This window comes from Cygnus atratus, chromosome Z, assembly GCF_013377495.2.
Source record: "Cygnus atratus isolate AKBS03 ecotype Queensland, Australia chromosome Z, CAtr_DNAZoo_HiC_assembly, whole genome shotgun sequence".
Taxonomy (NCBI): Eukaryota; Metazoa; Chordata; class Aves; order Anseriformes; family Anatidae; genus Cygnus; species Cygnus atratus.
Window position 1 is genome coordinate 67,569,633 of NC_066396.1, and position 21,570 is coordinate 67,591,202.

The following is a 21,570-nucleotide window of genomic DNA, read 5'->3' on the forward strand; positions in this document are numbered from 1 at the left end:
AATTTCAGTTATTGTTGCAATTATTATTGCAGTATTTTTTCAAACTATTTCAGAAAAGTTAGTTTACTCCCATGCTTCGTAGTTCATGGTGATTAAAAATGTTTTCACAGTTTCTTTCAGAGAAAGATTTGCAACACCCAATATGTTTGCGTGTGCAGCAGAAACAAATCGTGAATGACAAAACTACAGAGCATTGTAATTCAAGAGGATATTCCACTCTACTTCTCAAACATACTTTGTATCATGTTAGTTCACAATATGCAAGAAACAGGAAGAATTTTGTATTTTTTCACCTTGTTGTACGTGATGCTGTCAAACAGAGAAATTAATGAAAATGATCCTTTGATCTTGTCTTCGTTCTCTGACAGTGATCGAACTCCTACTTCATTGTCTTCCCTTAAGACAGGTTGTACAACGTGATCATAGAAGATTTTATCCTGCAAAGAAAAGACAAATCTAAGTGAGCTGAACAGAAAATATGTATTCTTAGGTAGATACTGTGGATTATGGTATTAGCACTAATAGAAATAGCCTGTCAATAAACAAGGGATGATCCTTTTCCCTCTCCATAACTTCCCCTTGAGGTAAAAAGGACTTTACACCCAATCCTAACATTTTCCACATGCTACTGCTTTTGGCAGTGAAAATTTTAAATCTGTGATGACATTGGGCTTGGGCCTGACAAAGATGATTACACTCTAATCCTCAGGGAAGAAGAAGTCAGCTACATAAAACAGCAAATAAACTAAAACTGAATACTGAAAACATATATCTCGTCTACATTGGTATGTCATTAGTATGCCACATTTCCATCTTAAATTCTGTATTTCTCCTGCTGCAACCCTGAAAAATAATCCAAAAACTAAACACTTGATTATAGCAAGGCTTAACTGTACAGCATTTTGGCTGTCACCCAGCAAAAAATACAGAAGGAAAACTGCTCCTTTGGTGTAAATCAGTGAAGTTCTCTTTCTGACAAATGATTATTTATTTTCTCACAGTTGATTATCCATCCTATGACTGAATGTTGAATGACATAGTTAGTTAAAGAAAACTAATAAATTTTTAAAACACTGCAGGCAGCTTCGAGCACTTCCTCTTCTCAAGGAGAAGGACACAGGCTTTTAATTAAAGGGATCAAATTTGTTGACCAGTTTTTCTCTTTAAGAGTCAGTGAATATAGTTTTCCAGGTTCACTTTGCAGCAGGGTGGTTATCAGTGGCACAAAGTATAGTTTAAGGCCAGTAACTAGCAGTGTACCCCAGGAGTCTAGTCCTGCTTAGCATCTTCATTAATGGTTTGAATGATGGGGCAGAGTGCAGCCACAGCACCAGTACATGCTGGGGACTGTCTGTCTGGAAAGCACCTTGACAGAAAAGGACCTGGGGTCCTGGTGGACACCAAGTTCAACATGAGCCTGCATTGTGCCCTTGCTGCTAAGAAGGCTAATGGTGTCCTGGGCTCTCCATCCTCAGAAGGTGTCTGGACATGGTCCTGGGCAACCTGTTCTGGGTGGCCCTACCTGAGCAGGGGTTGGAGCAGGAGCCAATACCAGTATTAAAATTTACTTTACAGGCATAAATAAAATGGCAACCACTGGTTTTTGAAAAGTAAGCTTCAAAATAAGAAAATTAAAATAAAAAGGAGACAAGGACTTACTTCCAATTTAAAATTCAGCTGCTTTTATACTTTTCAATGATATTAAAATAATTGCACTACAGAGAATAAAGTGAGCTGTTGTTGAAGTTCAGAGGAAGAGGTTAGCACATCCCATGACCTAAAAATCCTTCTGAAATAATTTGTTGGACATGCTTGTATTAGTTTTCAATTAAGCATGTAATTAAGTACTTTGGCAAATTGGAGGAGGAAAGGGATGAATGGTATTCCATCTGAGCCAAATGAAAAGCACACTGGATTATCTACAGTCTCAGGCCCAAACTAAGGGCTTCTTCTTCCTTCAGAGGCTGAGGGCACTGTGCAGAGACATTTCTGAGTGTACAGGCAAGTGCACCTCAACTGATGGCTACCATCAGTGGCACCCATGCTCCTGCTGCAGAGATTAATGATGGATGCAGTTTTCCAACACAGAGTGGGATTTATGCTTATTCCCATTTGGGCAGAAAGAAGGAGCTTTTACCCTCCCATCAGATTAGCTAGGGCTACGTGCACTACAATTTGCCTTATCCACAACCAAACATCCATGGATTTGATGAAGTAGAATGTCCCAGCTTAGACACTGCCCAGTGAACGTACCTGAGATATGGGGTGCCCAGCTCTTGCACACAGAGCTTGGAAGCACAGGGAGGGAAACCGTCAGCTTCAGAATCCAGGAAAAAACAGACAGGTTTGTTAAATCACAGATCTGGGGTAAAACACCAGCCCAGTTCTTTATATCCTTGTCACCACAGAGACGCAGCTCTCTAGCGGTCCTCTGTGCCAGGTGTAAGAGAGCTGGGCATGATCACAGCCCTCAGCTGATGGAAACTCTCAAGGGAAGAATGAAGAGCTGCTGTTCATTCCCAAGGGAGTGAAGCTGCTAATCCCATGGCTTAATTAAATCCCATCTTCTGCATTTTCCTTTTCTTCCTACATGCTGAAACTTTAGTGCCTTAGCTTACTTAATTCAGTAACTGCTAGCACTTACCAGTGAAAGCTTGGGTTCAACAAAGGTAGCTCCCAGGTACTCAAAGTAAGACGCCAGCCCCTCATTAAGCCACAGATCATTCCACCAGTTCATTGTAACCAGATTTCCAAACCACTTAAATAGAAAGAAAAAAAATATCTTAATATCTCATTGATTGCTCTTTTCATTCCTGTAGGTTAAACACGCACTATCACTGAAGGAACTTTATTTAAAATGTACATGTCAACCGAATATAATGCGGGATATTCCTGCAGATAGTGAAAATTCAGTAGAAAAAAGATGCATCTCAGAAAAAGTCAAAAGTCAGTTATTTTTAATTGCTTCACCTACAATTTCATGCCATGAGCACATCAGTGCATTATGTCAGCCTTCTACTATATTTAATTTTAAATACTTCCCAATAAAGTTTAAAGATCTAAAAGATCATATCAGGCTACAATTAAAAATAGGACATTTATCAAACAATTATAAAAACATTTTCCAAAGAGTCACTCATAAATAAAATAATAACTTTTGTTTTTCCATGTTCTTAACAAAAGGAAATTGTCAAGGGGATAATAAACAGAACTGGGGAAATAACCATTTCCAAAATCAGCAAATCCCTATCCTGGTGAGCAATAAAACTTCCACAACAGCTGCTATGTACTCATATTTGGCAGTTCATATTTAAGAAAAAAATGATCATTTGAAGATTTGTACTTTATTTGTTAATTCTTAAAAGCTTGGACTATAGCTTTACTTTAAAGTAAAGTTTAATTAAGTGCTGCCATTTATTTTATTGGCCTGCAATAAAGACAATCTGCTCATCTGAAGGTCTGAAAAGTTACAGACCTTGTCAGAAGGGCATATAAGTGTACTAGCCAAGTTAAACTCCTGTGCTAACTTTGTTGACTAGGTGCTTTCTTCTGGCAAAGAACACTAAATTAAATGTAGTTAATTAAAAAAAAAAAAAGTGAAGTTGCATTGACATTCCAAATCAAATAGAAACAACTCTGAAAATCTCCATGAAAGTGTAAAATATGTTCATGTTTCATTTGCTGTATGATATCATGGGCTTTCTTACAGAAAAACAAATTCCTTTTGTAATATGTACATGCAATCCCACTATGAGGTAGCCCTTAAGAAGCCCATTCATTCTCCCACTGAGGTACCAAGTATACAGTATATAGACAGTAATGTCATCCCTACTTCCCTACAGTATCTTCTAGTATGGCATTCAGTTACTGTGTAAGATAAAAATATAAGTAGTCCATTAACAGTTTTGTATCAATGAGTCATATGCAGTTGGTATGTAGACTATACTATGACAGAATATGACAAAATCTGCTTTTAATATTGATCTATCAGTAGAACAAAAGATCACACGAATAGTCTTTCAACCCTCTGGTGAAAAACCCCTACTGTTAAGTCACTATTTTTTGTCAATAATCAGTGACTGCATCATCAGTAACAGAAGGAAAAAAATTTATAGACAAATAAATATACAGAATTTTTTACCACATGCCTGGTGTCCTAGCTCATGTGACACAATTATGGCAATCATTGCCTTTCTGCTTGTGAATTTATCACTTGGGAGGTACATCAGTGATGATTCTTGGAAAGTCATTAGCCCCCAGTTTTCCATAGCACCTGCTCCAAAATCAGGCAGTGCAACCAGATCTAAATTGATTCAAACAGAAAAAAAAAAATGTATCTTAAAAATTTTTGGAAGTTAAATGCTCACATGATTTTATGATCACACTGGACAAGTACTCAGTGTGCAGTTAAAAGATAGTACATTTTTATCCTTTCTTTGATATATTTTGGCAACACCCTTGAAAATACTTTGCAAAATTTCCCTCTGTCATTCTTCATCTATGATTGCCACTATTTCAGGGAGCTGTATAATAAATACCCGCAAAGCCCACATCTGTCCGGTATCTTGTACACAGAACATTTCTGAACAAAAATGAAGGCTGTATTCTACCTATGCAGGGAGCAGTTTTCCAGTTCAAATGTGGGAGCTGGAGGAAACGGAGATGTGCCCTGGATGAACATCAAGGATCTCAGAGAAGGATATAGTGCTTGAACTCAGTAGCAGAGAACAAACTTTGCAAAAGGTACATGGAGGGTTTTTGTAGTAGACTAAATCTTGTACTGGAATTCAGCAGACCACAGGCCATTTCCAATCCAAAATCTACTCAGTTAACATGTGCATGACACTGAATCGAAGTGAAGTAGACTGTATCTCAGCCAGGCTTATCACTGCAGGCTTACAACGAAGCCAGCTTGGGGTGAAAGAGCTCACTTGTAACTGGGTTAAAAGCAGCTGAAAACAAATCCATAAATATTCCCAAATTTAAATGTGTTTATGTTTTGGTTTGCATTTTTAATTTGCAACAGAAATCTCTAGCATTTATAAGAAGCTATTCTTGTTAGATCTAATCCTATTGATTTTTAAGCAGAACTTCAAGGAAAGTCAGTGGGAAAAGCAGCTGAAATGCAGTATTGCATTACTGCGGGGACTGTAACAGTATTAACAGCATTCTCTGAAATTGTAATACTACCTAACAGGAAATCAGGGATACCGCTCCTCTACATCACTTTTGTAATATTTTTATAGCAATTAATCAACATATTGACGTTGCTGCTAAACAGAGGAATTCACCAGTGAAAAATAATTGTTTACAGTCCTTGGTTACCTTGCATGATTACTAAAATAATAAAGTTTTAAAAGAGCAACAACTGCATATATTACATTCTATGTAGGAAGTGCAGTGAGTAATTCTGTATATTATTCTAAACACATATATTACATTTACCCAGATGAAAATTTCTTTCTTTCAAGTGCCAAAATACAGATTTGACAAATAAGCACACTATCTAATCAAGAAAGGGAGGAAATTATTCTCTCCCAGTTCTATGATCTGCCAAGATCATGGGCAGGTCCACAACTCACATCAGATAAGCTCTACCTTCTGTGCTTTCAATGTCCTAGCAATTTGTATAACAGAGCAAGTTCCCTCATGACATCTATGCAGAATGAAGCCTCTGTGAGTCCAAATACGAGCAGCAAACTGCACAGTGGGACCACATGATGGCACCATTCTTTCTTGACTGAAGTGACTTAACTTGATGTTGATTTTAAACAGAAATTATGTTTCCTATGGGAATCTTTTTCCAGGGAGAAATGTGCATGAACATACAGCCAGCTCAACAGTCGGGTAAGGACATACTGAAGAAAGCAAGGAATGTTTTGGGGAAGCGTGTGTTACAGTAAGCAAGGTTTTATTAGGCACACTCAGGGACTCCAGCATCCTTGTTTGGTATGGCTCTTTCTGGGATGCATAGACTAAATGACTGAACAACTCCTTTTCCACTTTGTAGCCCTATCTGCCACTTTATTAGGAAATGCTACTTTAAAGAATGAGCTTGGTGTGAAGACAAGGCTGCTGAATGACAGGTTAAGAAGAGTCATGGTGCGGAAAGGAGAATTCAGTGAGTTAAAGCTTAAGGGTTTTGTACCAGTAAGTTATAAGAAGAGAATATTGCAAGAGAACCCATTGTTTCTATAAATGTTATACCATCAACAGCTATTTCTGGTCCACTTAAGAAAATAATGAATCTCACCTGTCTTTGGCAGCGGGTAGCTGATGTTAAGTAAATCTTCCAGAAATGAAAATATTGGGCCTGTGATATTTAAAGCATAGTCAACATACCCATTTTTAACTGCCTCTTTCCGAGCCCAAATACGTATCTGCAATCAAAAAAAAAAAAAAAAAAAAAAAAGGAAGCATTATTTCAGGCAACCCTAATATTTTCATTTTCTTTGGTTCTCTTCTATGAATCGTTGTTTGAAAATGCTGTCTGTCCACACCAGATCATGTAATGAGCTTCTCATGAAAAAAAAAAAAATCCCAGACCACATATTGCTGGACCTGACAAAATATGGCCCAGAGCCTAATCCTGCTAAAAATCATGGAGAGTTCCAGCACTTCAGAAGGGCCAAGACTTGAATCCAACTATAGATGATTGGAGCAATTGGATTCCTAATTATTCTTTTATTAAATACAAGATGCTGTAAAACTACTCAGATCCACGCATCTTAAGCCAATGTATTCCAGCCAGTGGGCATGGGTGGCAGACCTTCCACTATTTTCCCAAAGAGAGAGAAATGGAAGTTCAGAGAGTTTTTGCTATCTGAACATACTACACTCCTCTTGAGCTTTCTTACTGCCTGAAACAGAAAACTGGTTTCCCATTGCTGCTAGAGAGAGAGAAACCACTGAGCAGAAGACCCCTGTACCTCTGAATAACGGAGACAGCAGATGCAAGCTTTCCCTTCCAGTGCCCATTTGCTATGTCATGGAACTGAAGAAGGCAGCTGTTTGCCCAAAGTGATGGAGCAGACTGAGAAGAGGTTTATGTCGCCATCATGTACCTCTGGATACAAGGACCCCAGGTGCCTAGCAGCTCAAAAGCTCAACATTTCTTGCACCTAAACTCAATACAGGTTTTCACAAGGAGTTGCAGAGCCAAACCCTAATAGCACAGTTGGGGAACCATCAGGATTTAATTTACAAGGGAAAAAATAAAGCATATTCAGTCCATGAAGTATTCTCAGCCTCTGAGCCCCTCTTTTCAGCCAAGGCTTCAGAGGGGTTTCAAAGACCAGATCTCTTCATTTTACAAAACCTAAACATAATGGGCAGACTTAAAACCCTAATCCCAGTATGAGTTTTGAAATATAATACGCATGTTTTGGGTTGTAATTCACTTACTGGAAATAATAAAACAGACACAATGAACATGCTTACACAAACATTGTGGAGGCATAAACTGAGCACCTCTGAAACCTGGGGTCAAAATACCCTCTTACCCCTAACAGCATGGGTGGTGCCTTTTTGCTCTGAAAGAACACTAGTTTTAAGGTTTTGTTTTGCCCACTATTGTCAGGAGACATCTGTCCAAGACAAGTTTACCAGCCAGAGACAAAAGCACCCAACAGGGTTTATGCAGGGGACAGCAGATATGACATATATGTCCAATCTTCGCTTTAAAAAGAAGCTTATATTGTGCTTCCTGCTATACCTCTGCACTGTCCTCTCACCTTGTCCTGCCTTTCTGTAGTAGGATGACAGTGAACTAATCATAGAGCTGGCACCAAGATCTCATTTATGAAGGGTAGCAAGTGTAGGGCTTTATGCTTGACTTCGCCCTTTGTTTTGGGACAACTTTTTACATCTCTCCCCTGTTCACTTTCAACAAAAGAAGGAAAGCCAAACACCTCGTGCCATTGTATTATTTTTTTTACAGCTTCCATCAAGAAGATGTGGCCCTTGTAGTCGAAGAGGAAAACAGAATCCTCAGTGACGAAAAATCTTCAAACACAAAACAGACACTTTTAAAGGTTAAAAAATGTGCTCATTGCAGGGAAAATAAATAAATAAATAAATAAATAAAACAGTTAAAACAGAAGTATAAAAAAAGGCTTGGAGCAGAGTATTGCTTGTACTGAATTCATGACAGACATCACCAAATGGCTTTGAACAACAATGCACTGCACTTCAATGATTTGTCACAGCAGTGGAAACTGATATTTTTTCCAACCAAGAGAGTTAAGAAGATAACAAGATTCTGAATTTTGAACATCACCCTCTGCAGAGTAGCTGCCCCTAAAGTCTTAACATATGGAACACATACCTACTTTTGGATTTGTAACTGTAGGCACATATGAAATGATCAGCTCAGGATAGTAACCTAATTGCTCCAAAGGAAAGCTTTCTGCAGAAATATCTGCAAGATAAATGTTAGCAGTTTTGCCACATAAGCAAATACTTTTTGGAATGGAAAGCACAGTTAATGTCTCTGATATCTTCTAAAGCACATGATGCACCACAGAGCCAACTTCTGTCGTAAACTGCTATAATGTGTTATGCAGCCTAATATTTACCTCATTTCCCCGCTCAGTTCTGGTGACATAATCAAAATCACAAATCACAAAAGCAGTTATATAAGTTGACATTTTCAACGAAGTGTTAAAGGTAGTAACAGTCCACAGGCTTCCATTTTCGTCCTTCATCTCAGATGTGTCTAGAAAAACAAATTAAAGAAATAGTCAATCTATTGTTCTTCCAAAACAAACAAGGAATTAGTCTTTTCTGCATGTCTGTTGTTATTGTTGTTTTTACACCTCTCTTGATATGCTTTATTTCTGCACTAACTGCATATGCTTCTGGTAAAAGGCAAGCAGCCAAACTTCTTGCTACCACCATATATCAGTCATTAGCTTTCATGCAAACATCCAAAATCCACTCTTGAACTTCTTTACTAAAGTCTTGGAAGCATATCAAACTGCGTCAGTTTTAGAATGTGGACGAACTGTGGACAATTTATCCCATGCTGCATATCTCTAAAATGTATAATATATTACAATTCAAATATAGATTATGTGTGCCTGAGAACTATGAAGTACTTATTCACATACCTTCCTTCTAAATGTGGGGTAAAATGGACAAGATTCTTAGGGGAAAAAAATTCTTCCAAGCAATTCTCATAGACATCGCATCCATTATAATTCCTAAATTACTTTGCTTCTGTGCAAATCTCAAACTCTCCTTTTTATGGCTGAAATTTATTTAGGTGAAATTAAAATCATGGCACTGAAATGCAGGAAAAAAAAAAAAAAAGCCATTAAAAAGGGGGTGAGAGATCCCACAGAGTCCAGTAAGAACAGTAATTTATGGAATTTGCTTGGAATCTTATACCCAACATGAATTTCACATGAGATCCCAGCAAGGGGCAGAAGGAGCATTTCCAGAGCATTATAGTCCTGTTATCCTTATTCTGCACACACACAGTAGGCTGCAGTCTCTCTGCATGCTAAAACACTTTTTCATATGATGTAAATACATCTTAAAAGCAGCTTAGAATGAAATGCAGTCCTTTAATACCACAATTACAGGCTTTGCATACTGGAGCTGCTGTTTTGCTTTAAGCAGATGTCATGCAGTAAGACAGACATGCTGACACAGCAGTAAATGGTAAGAATGAAGCCCTGCATGGCCTCCAGCAACCAGAGAAGAGCACATCACAACTGGAAGCATGGAGTTATTGCCATCAAAGACACTAATTGTGAATAACTCTCTCCAAATATTTAAGTTCATAGACACAGATTTTCTTCACATTTTCAAGGTATTAGCCCACAGGCAAAAGAATGCTCTTATATCAGATGATAAAGCTATAGTCTGTTCAGATATATTTCACCCTTTTAAAGGTAATTCAAAGAACAAACAAACATAAGTCTACCGTTGTTTACCTACCAATAGCAGGCATGTTAGAAAGAGCCACATAGCTTGGGTCGTGGATAATTCTGATATTAAATGTGGCCTTCATGGCAGGTTCATCAAAACATGGATAAACTGTCCTGGCATATGTTGGTTCCAGTTGGGAAGCAATCAGCATGCTATATTGAAAATACAAATAGGATAAATCCAGCATGCTACAGTTGATCAAAATCAATATATTGTGCAATAAAATGCCAAATACAAAGCACAAAGTTAATCACATGGATACGGAGGTTTTGAAAAGGTCTGGTTATTATTTCAAGTCTTGATCAAATCCCCACACCTAGCAGACGGCTCAGCTTGGATGCTTCTAGAGAAAACAAGTCTTTTTTAATTAGTTTATGGTTTGGGGTTGGGTTTTTTTTGTTTGTTTATTTTTTTTAAATATCTGGAAAAAGCTCCCAATTTTCAATATTTAAGCTTTTTAGTTTGGTTATTAAGACAGAGTTGATTAAAGTTTTGCACATAGCAGGCAAGTGCTCAAAAGTGATACAGTGCCAACTGTCATAATTTGTTCTCCAGGGGTCGGTGTTGGGGCCCATCCTCTTTAATATCTTTATTGATGACTTGGACAAGGGAATTGAGTGCACCCTCAGTAAGCTTGCAGATGACACCAAGCTGGGGGGAAGTGCTGATCTGCCGGAGGGTAGGAAGGCCCTGCAGAGGGACCAGGACAGGTTGGATCGATGGGCAGAGGCCAAGGGGATGAGGTTCAACATGGCTAAGTGCCAGGTCCTGCACTTGGGGCACAACAACCCCATGCAGTGCTACAGGCTTGGGGTGGAGTGGCTGGAAAGCTGTGCAGAGAAAAAGGATCTGGAGGTGTTGGTCGATGCTCACCTGAACATGAGCCAGCAGTGTGCCCAGGTGGCCAAGAAGGCCAACAGCATCCTGGCTTGTATAAGAAACAGTGTGGTCAGCAGGACCATGGAGGTGATTGTCCCCCTGTGCTCGGCTCTGGTGAGGCCGCACCTTGAGTACTGTGTTCAGCTTTGGGTTCCCCACTGCAAGAAGGACACGGAGGTGCTGGAGTGTGTACAGAGAAGGGCTACAAAGCTGGTGAAGGGCCTGGAACACAAGTCCTGTGAGGAGCAGCTGAGGGAACTGGGGTTTAGTCTGGAGAAAAGGAGGCTCAGGGGAGACCTTATTGCTCTCTACCTGAAAGGAAGTTGTGGGGAGCTGGGGGTCAGCCTCTTCTTGCAGATAACTAGTGATAGGACTAGAGGGAATGGCCTCAAGTTGTGCCAGGGGAGGTTCAGGTTGGAAATGAGGAGACATTTCTTCTCAGAAAGAGCAGTCAGGCACTGGAACAGGTTGCCCGGGGAGGTGTTGGCATCACTGTCCCTGGAGGTGTTCAAGGAAAAGTTGGAGGTGGTGCTTAGGGACATGGTTTAGTGGGTGATAGGGGTGGTAGGGGCATGGTTGGACTATATGATTTTGAAGGTGTTTTCCAGCCAATGATTCTATGATTCTAATTACAATCTCTCTATACATCTGCTTACCTAATGCATGCTGTCCTATTTTAATGGTGCATTTTAATAAAAAATTGTACACATAGTATATTTCAGGTAACCGTGAATAGATGCACTTGCACAATTCTATCAAACCACACAGAGAAGAATGTCCCACTGCACTGTCAAACACAGGAAAATATACAAGATCATTTTCTACCTTACACTGTGCAGCTTTGACCCATTTGGGGCAAGTTTTTGTGACATAGTGGCTGGAATCAAGATGTCCAGTGGCTATGATGATGGAATCACCATGCCTAGTGGCCAAAGTTTCCATAAAGAGCTATAGATATGGGCTGTTCATGTCAAGGCATCTTCACTGGGTGTTAGAATATGACTATAATGTTTCTCAAAGCCCCATACCTATCAACCCAAAGGCAACAAGGAAGACTCCATAGGAATCATACTTCTACACACATGAATGAAGGGAGCAGTGATGCACGTGCTAAAACTGAGCAGAACAGGCAGGCAAACACATAAACTTCAACTATTAAACATTCCAGAAAGTTCTGAAAACTTCAAAACTGAGCCAAGTAGTCCCAGGAGAGGATACATGGATGGCATGGTCCTCTTGTGCCAGCGACCCGGACGCTATCACAGGGCCAGTATTTTTCAGCTGTAGCGGAGATGTTCCCTAACACTAGGTTCACAGAGGTTCACACTTAGCACAGTCATCCCAAACAAGACAGAAGCCAGCAGGAAAGTATTTATACAGTAACAATATATAACAAGTCAGCCCTGCAGTGCAGATCCACACTATGTGCACACCATGACTGCAGCTGGTTGTGAAATACAGCACTGAACCATGTCCAAGACATGAGGACATGAACCTAAGGTTCCATGTTTTGAGATTCCCTTTTTCAGTACCTGAAATGAATGGCTTAGCTTTCCATTTACATGTACACCACTTCACAGAATACGTACTGCATTGTGTGCAAGTTGACCCAAGGAGCCATGCCATCAGCTTCCTGTTTCCATTGGCAAAACCCAGCAATTCTTTTCGCCCCATTCCCAAGATCAGCCCTTGCTAAATCTATGTATTTTAAAAGATGTCTGGCTGCTGCCTTTTTCACAGCTGTGCTGCCTAACCCTGCTCAAAGCAACTGTACTCTCAAAACATGGTACCTTTTGCATTTAGCAGACATGCTGTGATGCTGTACCACAATACAATTTATGTCCTATAAAAGAACCCACGTGGAACATGTGCAGTCACCAGGTGACTGCTAGGACCACAATGCCCCCTTTAAAGTGAGAAAGCAGCATGATATATTTTACTTTTTGCCTATTGGTGCAGGTGTCCTTGATGGACCTGGCTCCCTGCAGTCATGCATTTGCTGTGCCAGCCACCAGCTGCCTTGCTGTGTCACCTCCCCTCTGTGGTGCCTTGTGACACAACATGACTTTACTTTCTGCTGGGGTTGTGCAAGCAGCAAAAGTGGCTATCCCCTGCCTTCATCAAGGGAAGCAGTCACAGAAATACTCTTTCCCTAATCACTGTCTTCCCATGCAGGAGAGTATGCTGTTATGCATTTGATTGTCATTCTAGAAAAGATGGAGCAACCTCATGACTGCAAACTCCACAGCGCCAGAGACACCACTGCCTCTACAGGCACCATGCCAGCAGAAACTAACACAGACACATGGCAAATTTTGCCCATAAGAAATTCTTATTCAGGAGCACAAAACATCAGACAGTGGGCTAAAGCATCAACATTAAAAAAGAAATCTGAGGACAGTTTAAATGTTATTTTTCAGCAGGTCTCCCAATAGAAAAGATAAATGGGAATGTTTCATGCATGTTACACAAATAATTGGCATTTCAAACACGCAGTACCTCATATCATTTGTCAGAATGAGTCATCATTGGGGATCTTTTTTCCTTGTTTTAAAAAAAAAATGGTGAAGGTATTATCATGAACTGAATTAATACCAAACTGTATTCTACGTTATAATTGTATCACAAAGCAAATTACCCAAAAGGAATTTCATTTTCAACAATGCTTAACATTGCATAAGCAGACAAAAAAAAGTTCCTGTCTTGCTCCTGTACCTTTGTGCATAGTTTTCTTTTTCTTCCTTAATTATCCTATAATGCCTCCTTCTTCTTATAAAACAAGATCAAAGACATGCTACTTTTAAATAAAGAGAAGCAAACATAACAGGATCTCTTAGACTAAAGCTTTGACAATTTATACTATACTCTTTTATTATTATTATTTTCAGTCAGTGAAAATAACAAGAAAGGGAAAAATGAAGCATGATTCATGCATAGTTTATAAATACCTCATGAACACTGCTTCACCTGTTAAAAAAAAAACAGCATCATTGTAAAATAAACGTGTCATGTTGATGCAAAAGAAGTTGTTCTTGTAAAAATGCTTTCTCACTCAGGTGATGTTATTTGTAATATTGATAATATTACAATACAATAGTATGATATTTTTCTGTGCTAACATATATTAGATCTGATTTCTTTCACTTTAAAAATATGTAAGAACTAAATAATTTAGCAAACCCTGAAGTGGCTCAAAGTACAAGGGTATTACAGTGAGCAGAATCCTGTTCTGTGCAATGGCTGACCCACTAGTCCTTTTCTCAGGCAAATGGCATTCAGTGCTAACACACAACCCAAGAAAACACCAAACCTGTTGTTTGCTCTGATTTCTGTTGCATGAATTTGATGGTCTTATTCGATTATTCATATGAAACAGAACTAAAACATTCAGGTTCCCTGCTGTAAAGCCCAAATAACTGTGTCAATGCTGTTCTAACCCCCCTTCTCCATCATTCTGGTAGCTGGTGCATCAGCAACTGCTAAAAATCAGCACAAACACTGCATTTGATCACATTTCTGAATTCCTTTTAACACCAGCCATACCGAGCCATGTATTTGTACAGAAGTTGCATAAGACTGCATTTGCAGAGTTGACCTCAGCTGGCAGCCAGGCACCCACCCAGCTGCTCTCTCACCCCCCACCAGGTGGGGAACCCCCCAGGAGGGCAGGGAAGAAAACATGAAGAATGCATGGGTCAAGGACAGGGAGATCACTCACTAATTATCATCATGGGCAAAACAGACTTGGCTGGGGAAGACTTATCTAATTTGTTGACAATTAATACTAGACTAGAGCAGCCAGAAATAAAAGCAACCTAAAAACACCTTCCCTCCACCCACTCTTTTCCACCTCCTACCCCTGAGCAGCACCGGGAAACACAGGGGATGGGGACTGTGGTCAATCTATAGCACTTCACTTCTGCCGCTCCTTCACGGTCACTCTCTGCCCCTGCTCCACATGGGGTCCCTCCCATGGGATGCCATCCTTCCCAAACTGATCCTGCAGGGGCTGCCCACAGGCAGCAGCTCTTCAAGAACTGCTCCCACATGGCTCCGTACCATGGGGTCCATCCATCCCCCAGGAGCAAACTGCTCCAGCACGGGTCCCCCACGGGCGGCAGCTCCCCCCAGACCCCCTGCTCCTGCATGGGCTCCTCTCCACAGGCTGCAGCTCTGGCCCGGGGCCTGCTCCTGCAGGGGCTCTCCACGGGCCACAGCCTCCCGCAGGCCACATCCACCTGCTCCACCGGGGGCTCGTCCACGGGCTGCAGCATGGAGATCTGCTCCATGTGGGACCCATGGGCTGCAGGGGGACAGCCTGCTCCACCAGGGGCCTCTCCACAGGCCGCAGGGGAACTGCTGCTGCGTGCCTGGAGCACCTCCTGCCCTCCTGCTGCACTGCCCTTGGGGCTGCAGGGCTGGCTCTCACCCCTCTCTCCCAGCTGCTGTTGCCCAGCACTTCTTTCCCTTCCTTAACTCTGCTCTCCCAAAGGCCCAACCAGTGTCTCTCATGGCTTAGCTCTGGCCAGCTGCAAATCCCTTTTGGAGCAGCTGGAGCTGGCTCTGCTCTGACATGGGGCAGCTGCTGGGCTCTGCTCACAGAGGCCACCCCTGCAGCCCACCTGCTAGCAAACCCTTGCCACATAAGCCCAGCACACATACAGCCCACACTTTACAGCACACTCACAGTTATCCTGCTAAGCCTGGAGCAGCATGCAATGAGCTTGATCACAGCAGTGCAGTATCAGCATGTAGGATGATGTTCGGTCTAACATCCTGCACTATTTATGTTTGCATCAGTGCTGCTAAAGAAGAAGGTCAAAGATGGTCTTTCTGCCTACCCTGACCCTGGCATGACTCTCCCAGCTATTTGCAGAACACAGATTCCCATTTCAACAATGGGTGAAGTTAGTGCTGGTGAAGTAAGGGCATCTTCCTTTTTCACTTCCTTTGCTGTTGCAGTCACTGTAGACATGGACGGTGCGGCATTAATACATAGTGCTTCCATTTTTCAAGAATTTTCTTTCATGTGTAAGACTTGATTGAGTGGGTAGTACAAATTGTCAATAACAGTAAAAATGCACAGCCTCCAATTATCAAGCTGATTGTGAACAGTTCCTGTGTTTCTGTGAATTTCTGGAAATTCAGTGAAGTTTGGGTTTTGGTTTATTCTGCCTTCCATAGAGGTGAGGCTAGCATTTCTGAAAACAGCAGGGAGTTCTCATTGCAAATGGCTTTTCCTCACAGCCTCATCAGTGCACTTCTGCTCTGACTTGGAAGGACAGGGAACAAACAGCTCTTCGTGTCAAACAGCTAATTCTACCAGCCCACCAAGAGCAATGTGGGCATCTGAGCAAGAAAGCAGGAGGTGCCAAAGCTCAGGCACAGATTTCAGGGACTTCACTTCTCTTTAGGATCTAGCTGTCTACTGAAAACTTGCCCTTCTGTGCCCAAACTCTTCTGAAATGAGAGGTCCCTAGTGGTTCCAGAAGCACAAATTACAAAACCACTAAAACTTCTAGCGCATGCAAGAAATACATGAATCTGTTTGACCGCAAATAAACAGCACATTGTCTGCTGCAGCTGATGGTTTCAGTTACAAACTGAAGTCAGAAGCCTGTGCAGGAATTAGATCCCGAAGGTCTGACGGAGCCAGGTACAAGTCCCTGCGGAAGAGCTACAGGGCTGTCCACAGGAGGTAGTGGTTTCCTTGCAGAATAGTAATGGGCTTTGTACTGCATCCTGGAGTGGAAAGACGCTGAATGTTTGTAAATCATTCCTGATCTACGTAACCCATTGGAATACAGCTTATTCCATCATTAACAGCTTGCTAGAGCTTACAAAATATGTTCCTTACAATGCACCTCCTCCAAAATGGGGATGGCAAAACCCCTTCAGTGTAACTGGACCCCATCAGATTAGGAAACTGCTGGTAAAGTGATGATTCCATTCTTTGCAAAGGAAAAAAAAATAACAAGGTAGTGTTGCATACTCTTGATTCAGAGAAAGCCCTTTTAAAGCAGAAAGATATGCAAAATCCATTCAAGAACATCAGGAATGCAGGCAGGAACAAGTAACCAAAACAATATGTTTTATCTGCAATCAGTGGATTTCCTTTGATTTATTTCAGTGTCTGAACACCACTGGCATCTCTTTAAACTAGACTGCAGTCTCACATTTCCTTAGTGCTTCATGATAAGATAAGACTTAAATGGAACAATTGCCACAAATCCTTTAAACAACTTGAAATCAAATGGTACACATTATTTTAGTGATATTAAAATACTTTTTCTTATTTTCTACTGTGGCAGCAAAGCTGACAATAGCTAAAAATATTTGTTTGTTTTGGATTCTCTGAATTGTACACAGTATGAATTGAAAAATGTCAGTCTAATTCACTGTTTCTTAAATAGTTTTTGACTGAATTAATATGGCACCATAAAGTACACTGACACAGTATTAAACGATTAAATGATTGTTTCATTCTTTCTTAGATTTTTTTCTTTTTAATTATGAAAGTTAGGCAAAGCATTTGGGATTTTCCTTAAATGAAAATTTGCACAAATATACCTGTAAATGACAATCAGTGAACAAAGAGATAGCAACTGAAAAAAAATAAATAAATAAGTAAATGAATAAATGAATAGAAATCTATTTCCTAAAATCCCTTAGTAACATACTATGCTTTTCTCTAAGGATAATCAACTTATCTCCTTAAAATAAAAAAGGCTACTACTTGCAACAGAGAAGTCACACAGTTCTGTTCTGTTTCAATAAAAACTATTTATTTCATGGCTTGTGATTATTAGTACTGATACAGTGACATGCACGTATGGATCCTGCAGGTAACTGAGCGTTACTTGGTGGGTTCAGAGCTCCACAAACTGCTTGAGGGAGTTTACTTCAGTGAACTCATCAGTGGGTTGAGAGCCAAGAACACTTGAATTTTAACTCTAGCTTCCTTTCTGACTTGCTTCATGTCCTGCAGCAATTCACCATGTCATTAATTATTATAAAGTACCTTTATGTATAAGTACCTAGAAGTACCTTTAAAATAAGCACTTTTCCTGCCCCTACATTAAGTGCCTATTTTGAGAAACTTGCCTGCAACCAGAACTATTGAAATCAAAATCTTAAGCTTCACTTGTCTGCAGGAAATTTCACATTCAGAATGAAAAGCACCCTGAGAAGATTCCCAACTAAAATAAACAAATAAGCAAATAAGCCTTGCTTCGAGGACAAAAACCTGATTTGAGTGATGGCCTTTCCGGCAGGCTCACACTGCCCCCCTCCCACTCCCACAGGGCAAGAGGCAGAGGACTGGGGATGGGGGGGAGAGGGAGGTGCTGGGCAGTGTTCCCAGCAGGTTGGGGTTGGTGACGGGGATGGGGTTGGAGTTGGGTTTGGAGATGGGGACGAGGTTGGGGATGGGGTTGGAGATGGGTTTGGGGACGGGGTTGAGAATGGGGACGGAGATGGAGATGGGGATGGGGATGGAGACAGGATTGGGGATGAGGATGGGGGCAAGGATGGGGACGGATTTGGAGACGAGGATGGGTACAGGGTTGGGGACGGGGGTGGGGACAGGAATGGGGACGGGGTTGGGGACGGGGACAAGGATGGGGTTGGGGTTCGTGACGGGGTTGGGGACGGTGTTGGGGTGACACATCTTTCCTCACCGCGCAACCCGCAACCCCTCGCGGTCAGGCGTGGAGCCGGGAACCCGCGTCTCCGCACATCCGCCGCCTATGCCGCCTACCTGCTGCGGCCCTGGTCGGTGTAGCGGGTGAGGAAGAGCCCGTCCAGGTCCTCCTCCAGGCGGCCCTGGAAGCCGAACTGCAGCATGTAGCGCCGCCCGGCCCGCAGCCGCCCGCGGAGCTCCAGCACCGCCACCTCTCCCGCCGCCTCCTGCCGCAGCCCCGCCACCTCCACGGCGGCGCCGGGATCGGGCAGGGACCCCCGGAAGGCGTCTCCCGGCTCGGGCAGGGGTCCCCGGACGGCTGCTCCCCGGCTGCGCAGCCCAGCGCTGTGCAGCACCACGGCCCGCGTGTCCTGCCGGCAGCGCACCGTGATGTTCACCTGCCCGACGAAAGAGAAGGGTCCCGCCTGACCCGGCCGCACCCGCGGCCACAGCTCCAGGTCGTAGTGCAGCGGTAGCAGGTGCCGGGGCAGCCGCCGCCACGACGGGACCCCCGGCGGACCCCCGGGGACACTGGCTCCTCCGGCCGTCCCGTCGGGGGGCGAGTGGGGCGCCAGGGGTGCCTCCTCCCCGCGGCAGCGCACGTAGAGGGCGGCGAGGGCCAGCAGGGCGGCCAGAAGGGCCAGAAGCACCGCGGCCACCAGGGCGGCCGCACGGCGCCCCACGTAGAGCCCCGAGCCGCCGCGGGCGCCCATCGCGGCTGCTCGGCCGCCCGGAGCGCCCGGTACTTACGGGGCGGCGGAACCGGGGGGGCGGTGCGGGGGGCGGTGGCACCTGCGGCTGGAGGGGGTGGGATGGGGACGGGGATGGGGACGGGGACGGGAACAGGCATAGGGATAGGGATAGGGATAGGGATAGGGATAGGGATAGGGATAGGGATAGGGATAGGGATAGGGATAGGGATAGGGATAGGGATAGGGATAGGGATAGGGATAGGGATAGGGATAGGGGTAGGGGTAGGGGTAGGGGTAGGGGTAGGGATAGGGATGGGGTAGGGATAGGGATAGGGATAGGGATAGGGATAGGGATAGGGATAGGGATAGGGATAGGGATAGGGATGGGGATAGGGATAGGGATGGGGATAGGGATAGGGATAGGGATAGGGATAGGGATAGGGATAGGGATAGGGATAGGGATAGGGATAGGGATGGGGATGGGGATAGGGATAGGGATGGGGATAGGGATAGGGATAGGGATAGGGATAGGGATAGGGATAGGGATAGGGATAGGGATAGGGATAGGGACGGGTATGGTGATAGGGACGGGTATGGTGATAGGGATGGGGATGGGGACAGCGGTGGGGATGGGGATAGGGGGGGTGAGGGTGGGGATGGGAGGTAGGGGGTGGTCCCTCGCTTCTCTCTGCGCCCCCTCTGCCCACATCACGGACGTCCCCGTCGCTCCACGCACGCCGACTGCCCCGAAATGGGTCGGGGGGACCCGTGCGGTGCTGCTGACCCGGAGCGGTACCTAAACGGGGCGGCAGATGAGCGCAAGCTTCAGTCGCGGTCGTTTCCCGCAGCCCTGCCCGCTGGTTTTGCTCGGTTGCAGCTCATCCCCTAAAACACCGCGAGCCCCAAAGCAGCCGGGGCAGCAGCCAGGAGCAGCGGCCCTTGCGTGCCAGAGCCTAGGGCACTCCCAAATCTGGATGGCAGGCAGTTTTTCCCTCCTCTCCTTTTCCTCTTTCTTTTTCACTTTTTTTTTTCCTCTTTGCGGTTGTTCTTCAAACCAAGCCCATTTCCTTGGGCTGGTGGTTTGCACAACAGCCACCCCCAGACACCAAATCTGCCCCCAATGCCTGCAAAACTGAGGCGTTTGGGTTAGGTATTGAGCTCTGTTCTGCCACCACAGCTAAAGCCGAGACAGCTAAAGACCATCACCCATGACCTCACTGAAGGCCAGCCCTCCTGATAATATTAATAATCCTGTTAATTGAGAGAGATGCCCTTCCCGTGGTCGTGCACAGAAGGCAGCTATCGCTTTCCTCCCACTGAGCACAGCAGGGCTGGCTACTGTGTGTCTCGGGGATAGCTCTGTGCCACCAAACAAAGAAAGCTTCTGGTCCCAGCACCTGCCATTTGCCTGTTGCTGGAGGGATGGTGGGGACCCCCTCTGCCAGCCCGTCCCGCTGGCTGAGGGCTTGCCTCTTTGTCCTCCTGTCCCCGTGCCTGTGCTACCATTACTCGTTGGCTTCCCAACAGGCTGGCTTCCTGCACTGCCCCACCTGCTTCTGCTGTCTTTCAGGTGACTTTGTGTGTGCTTATTTCTGTTTCTGTGCTTCTCTGCTCATTTTGTTCTCATTTACTAGCCATTTAACCCAGTCTTCCCTTCCACTATGCCTGGGATCTCTTTCTGTGTCTCTGTTTCTGGCCTGTGCTCTTTCCACTCCACCCTCCATCCTATCACCCTCCTCTCCTTCCACATGCCTCGCACACCTCTGCTCTTCACCCTGCATATCGACAACTTCTCCCTTTTCTTCCAGCACGCCTGGCAACATCTGTTATTTTGCTGTAAGGCTTCACAACAAGCTCCAACAAACTGCAACATCGCCGCAGGATGGGGCGTTCCTTGGAGGTCCCCAGACCCGCAGCCCTGCACTAACAGACCTCACACCTGTGTGACCCACCACTTGTCACTGGAATGACTGCATAGAAAACGTTCTCAGGGTTTCACAAGAAGGCATCTTCTCCCTCTCACTGCCAGGAAACTGTTTGCTGTCCGTGGGTCTCTTCTGCAATGGTGCCTGCAGGAAGCCCAAGGACAGCCTGCAGGGCTGATCAGTGCAAGTGCTGACACTCTGTGGAGCCTGGGTAGGATGAGTGGTCAAGAGCTCCCAAAAGGTCAGGAAAGAAAGGACAGTGCTGCAAAGGAGGAGCTGACAGGGAGAAGAAATTGTAGAAGGGCACCAGCATTTCTAAGGCAAAAGCCCACACACTGTAGAAAATTATAGAGGATTTTAATGTCCTGCATTCCAAATACAGCTTCAACATTGTTCAGTAAAAATGTGCTTACCCACTCACCCCCCAAAACAAGGCACAGGCGAAATCAAAATTGTG

The 21,570-nt window shown here is 43.8% G+C and overlaps 1 protein-coding gene across 1 annotated transcript in view; it reads right to left on the bottom strand.

Annotated features, from left to right (window-relative positions):
- LVRN (laeverin) overlaps positions 1–19,209 on the bottom strand; it is a 41,402-nt gene extending 22,193 nt beyond the window's left edge. The window contains 7 exon segments of the mRNA XM_050716543.1: positions 294–437; positions 2,645–2,758; positions 4,149–4,303; positions 6,254–6,380; positions 8,577–8,716; positions 9,946–10,088; positions 18,575–19,209. Coding sequence (XP_050572500.1) covers positions 294–437; positions 2,645–2,758; positions 4,149–4,303; positions 6,254–6,380; positions 8,577–8,716; positions 9,946–10,088; positions 18,575–19,209 — 1,458 coding nt within the window.
- Between the last annotated feature and the right edge of the window lie 2,361 nt (positions 19,210–21,570).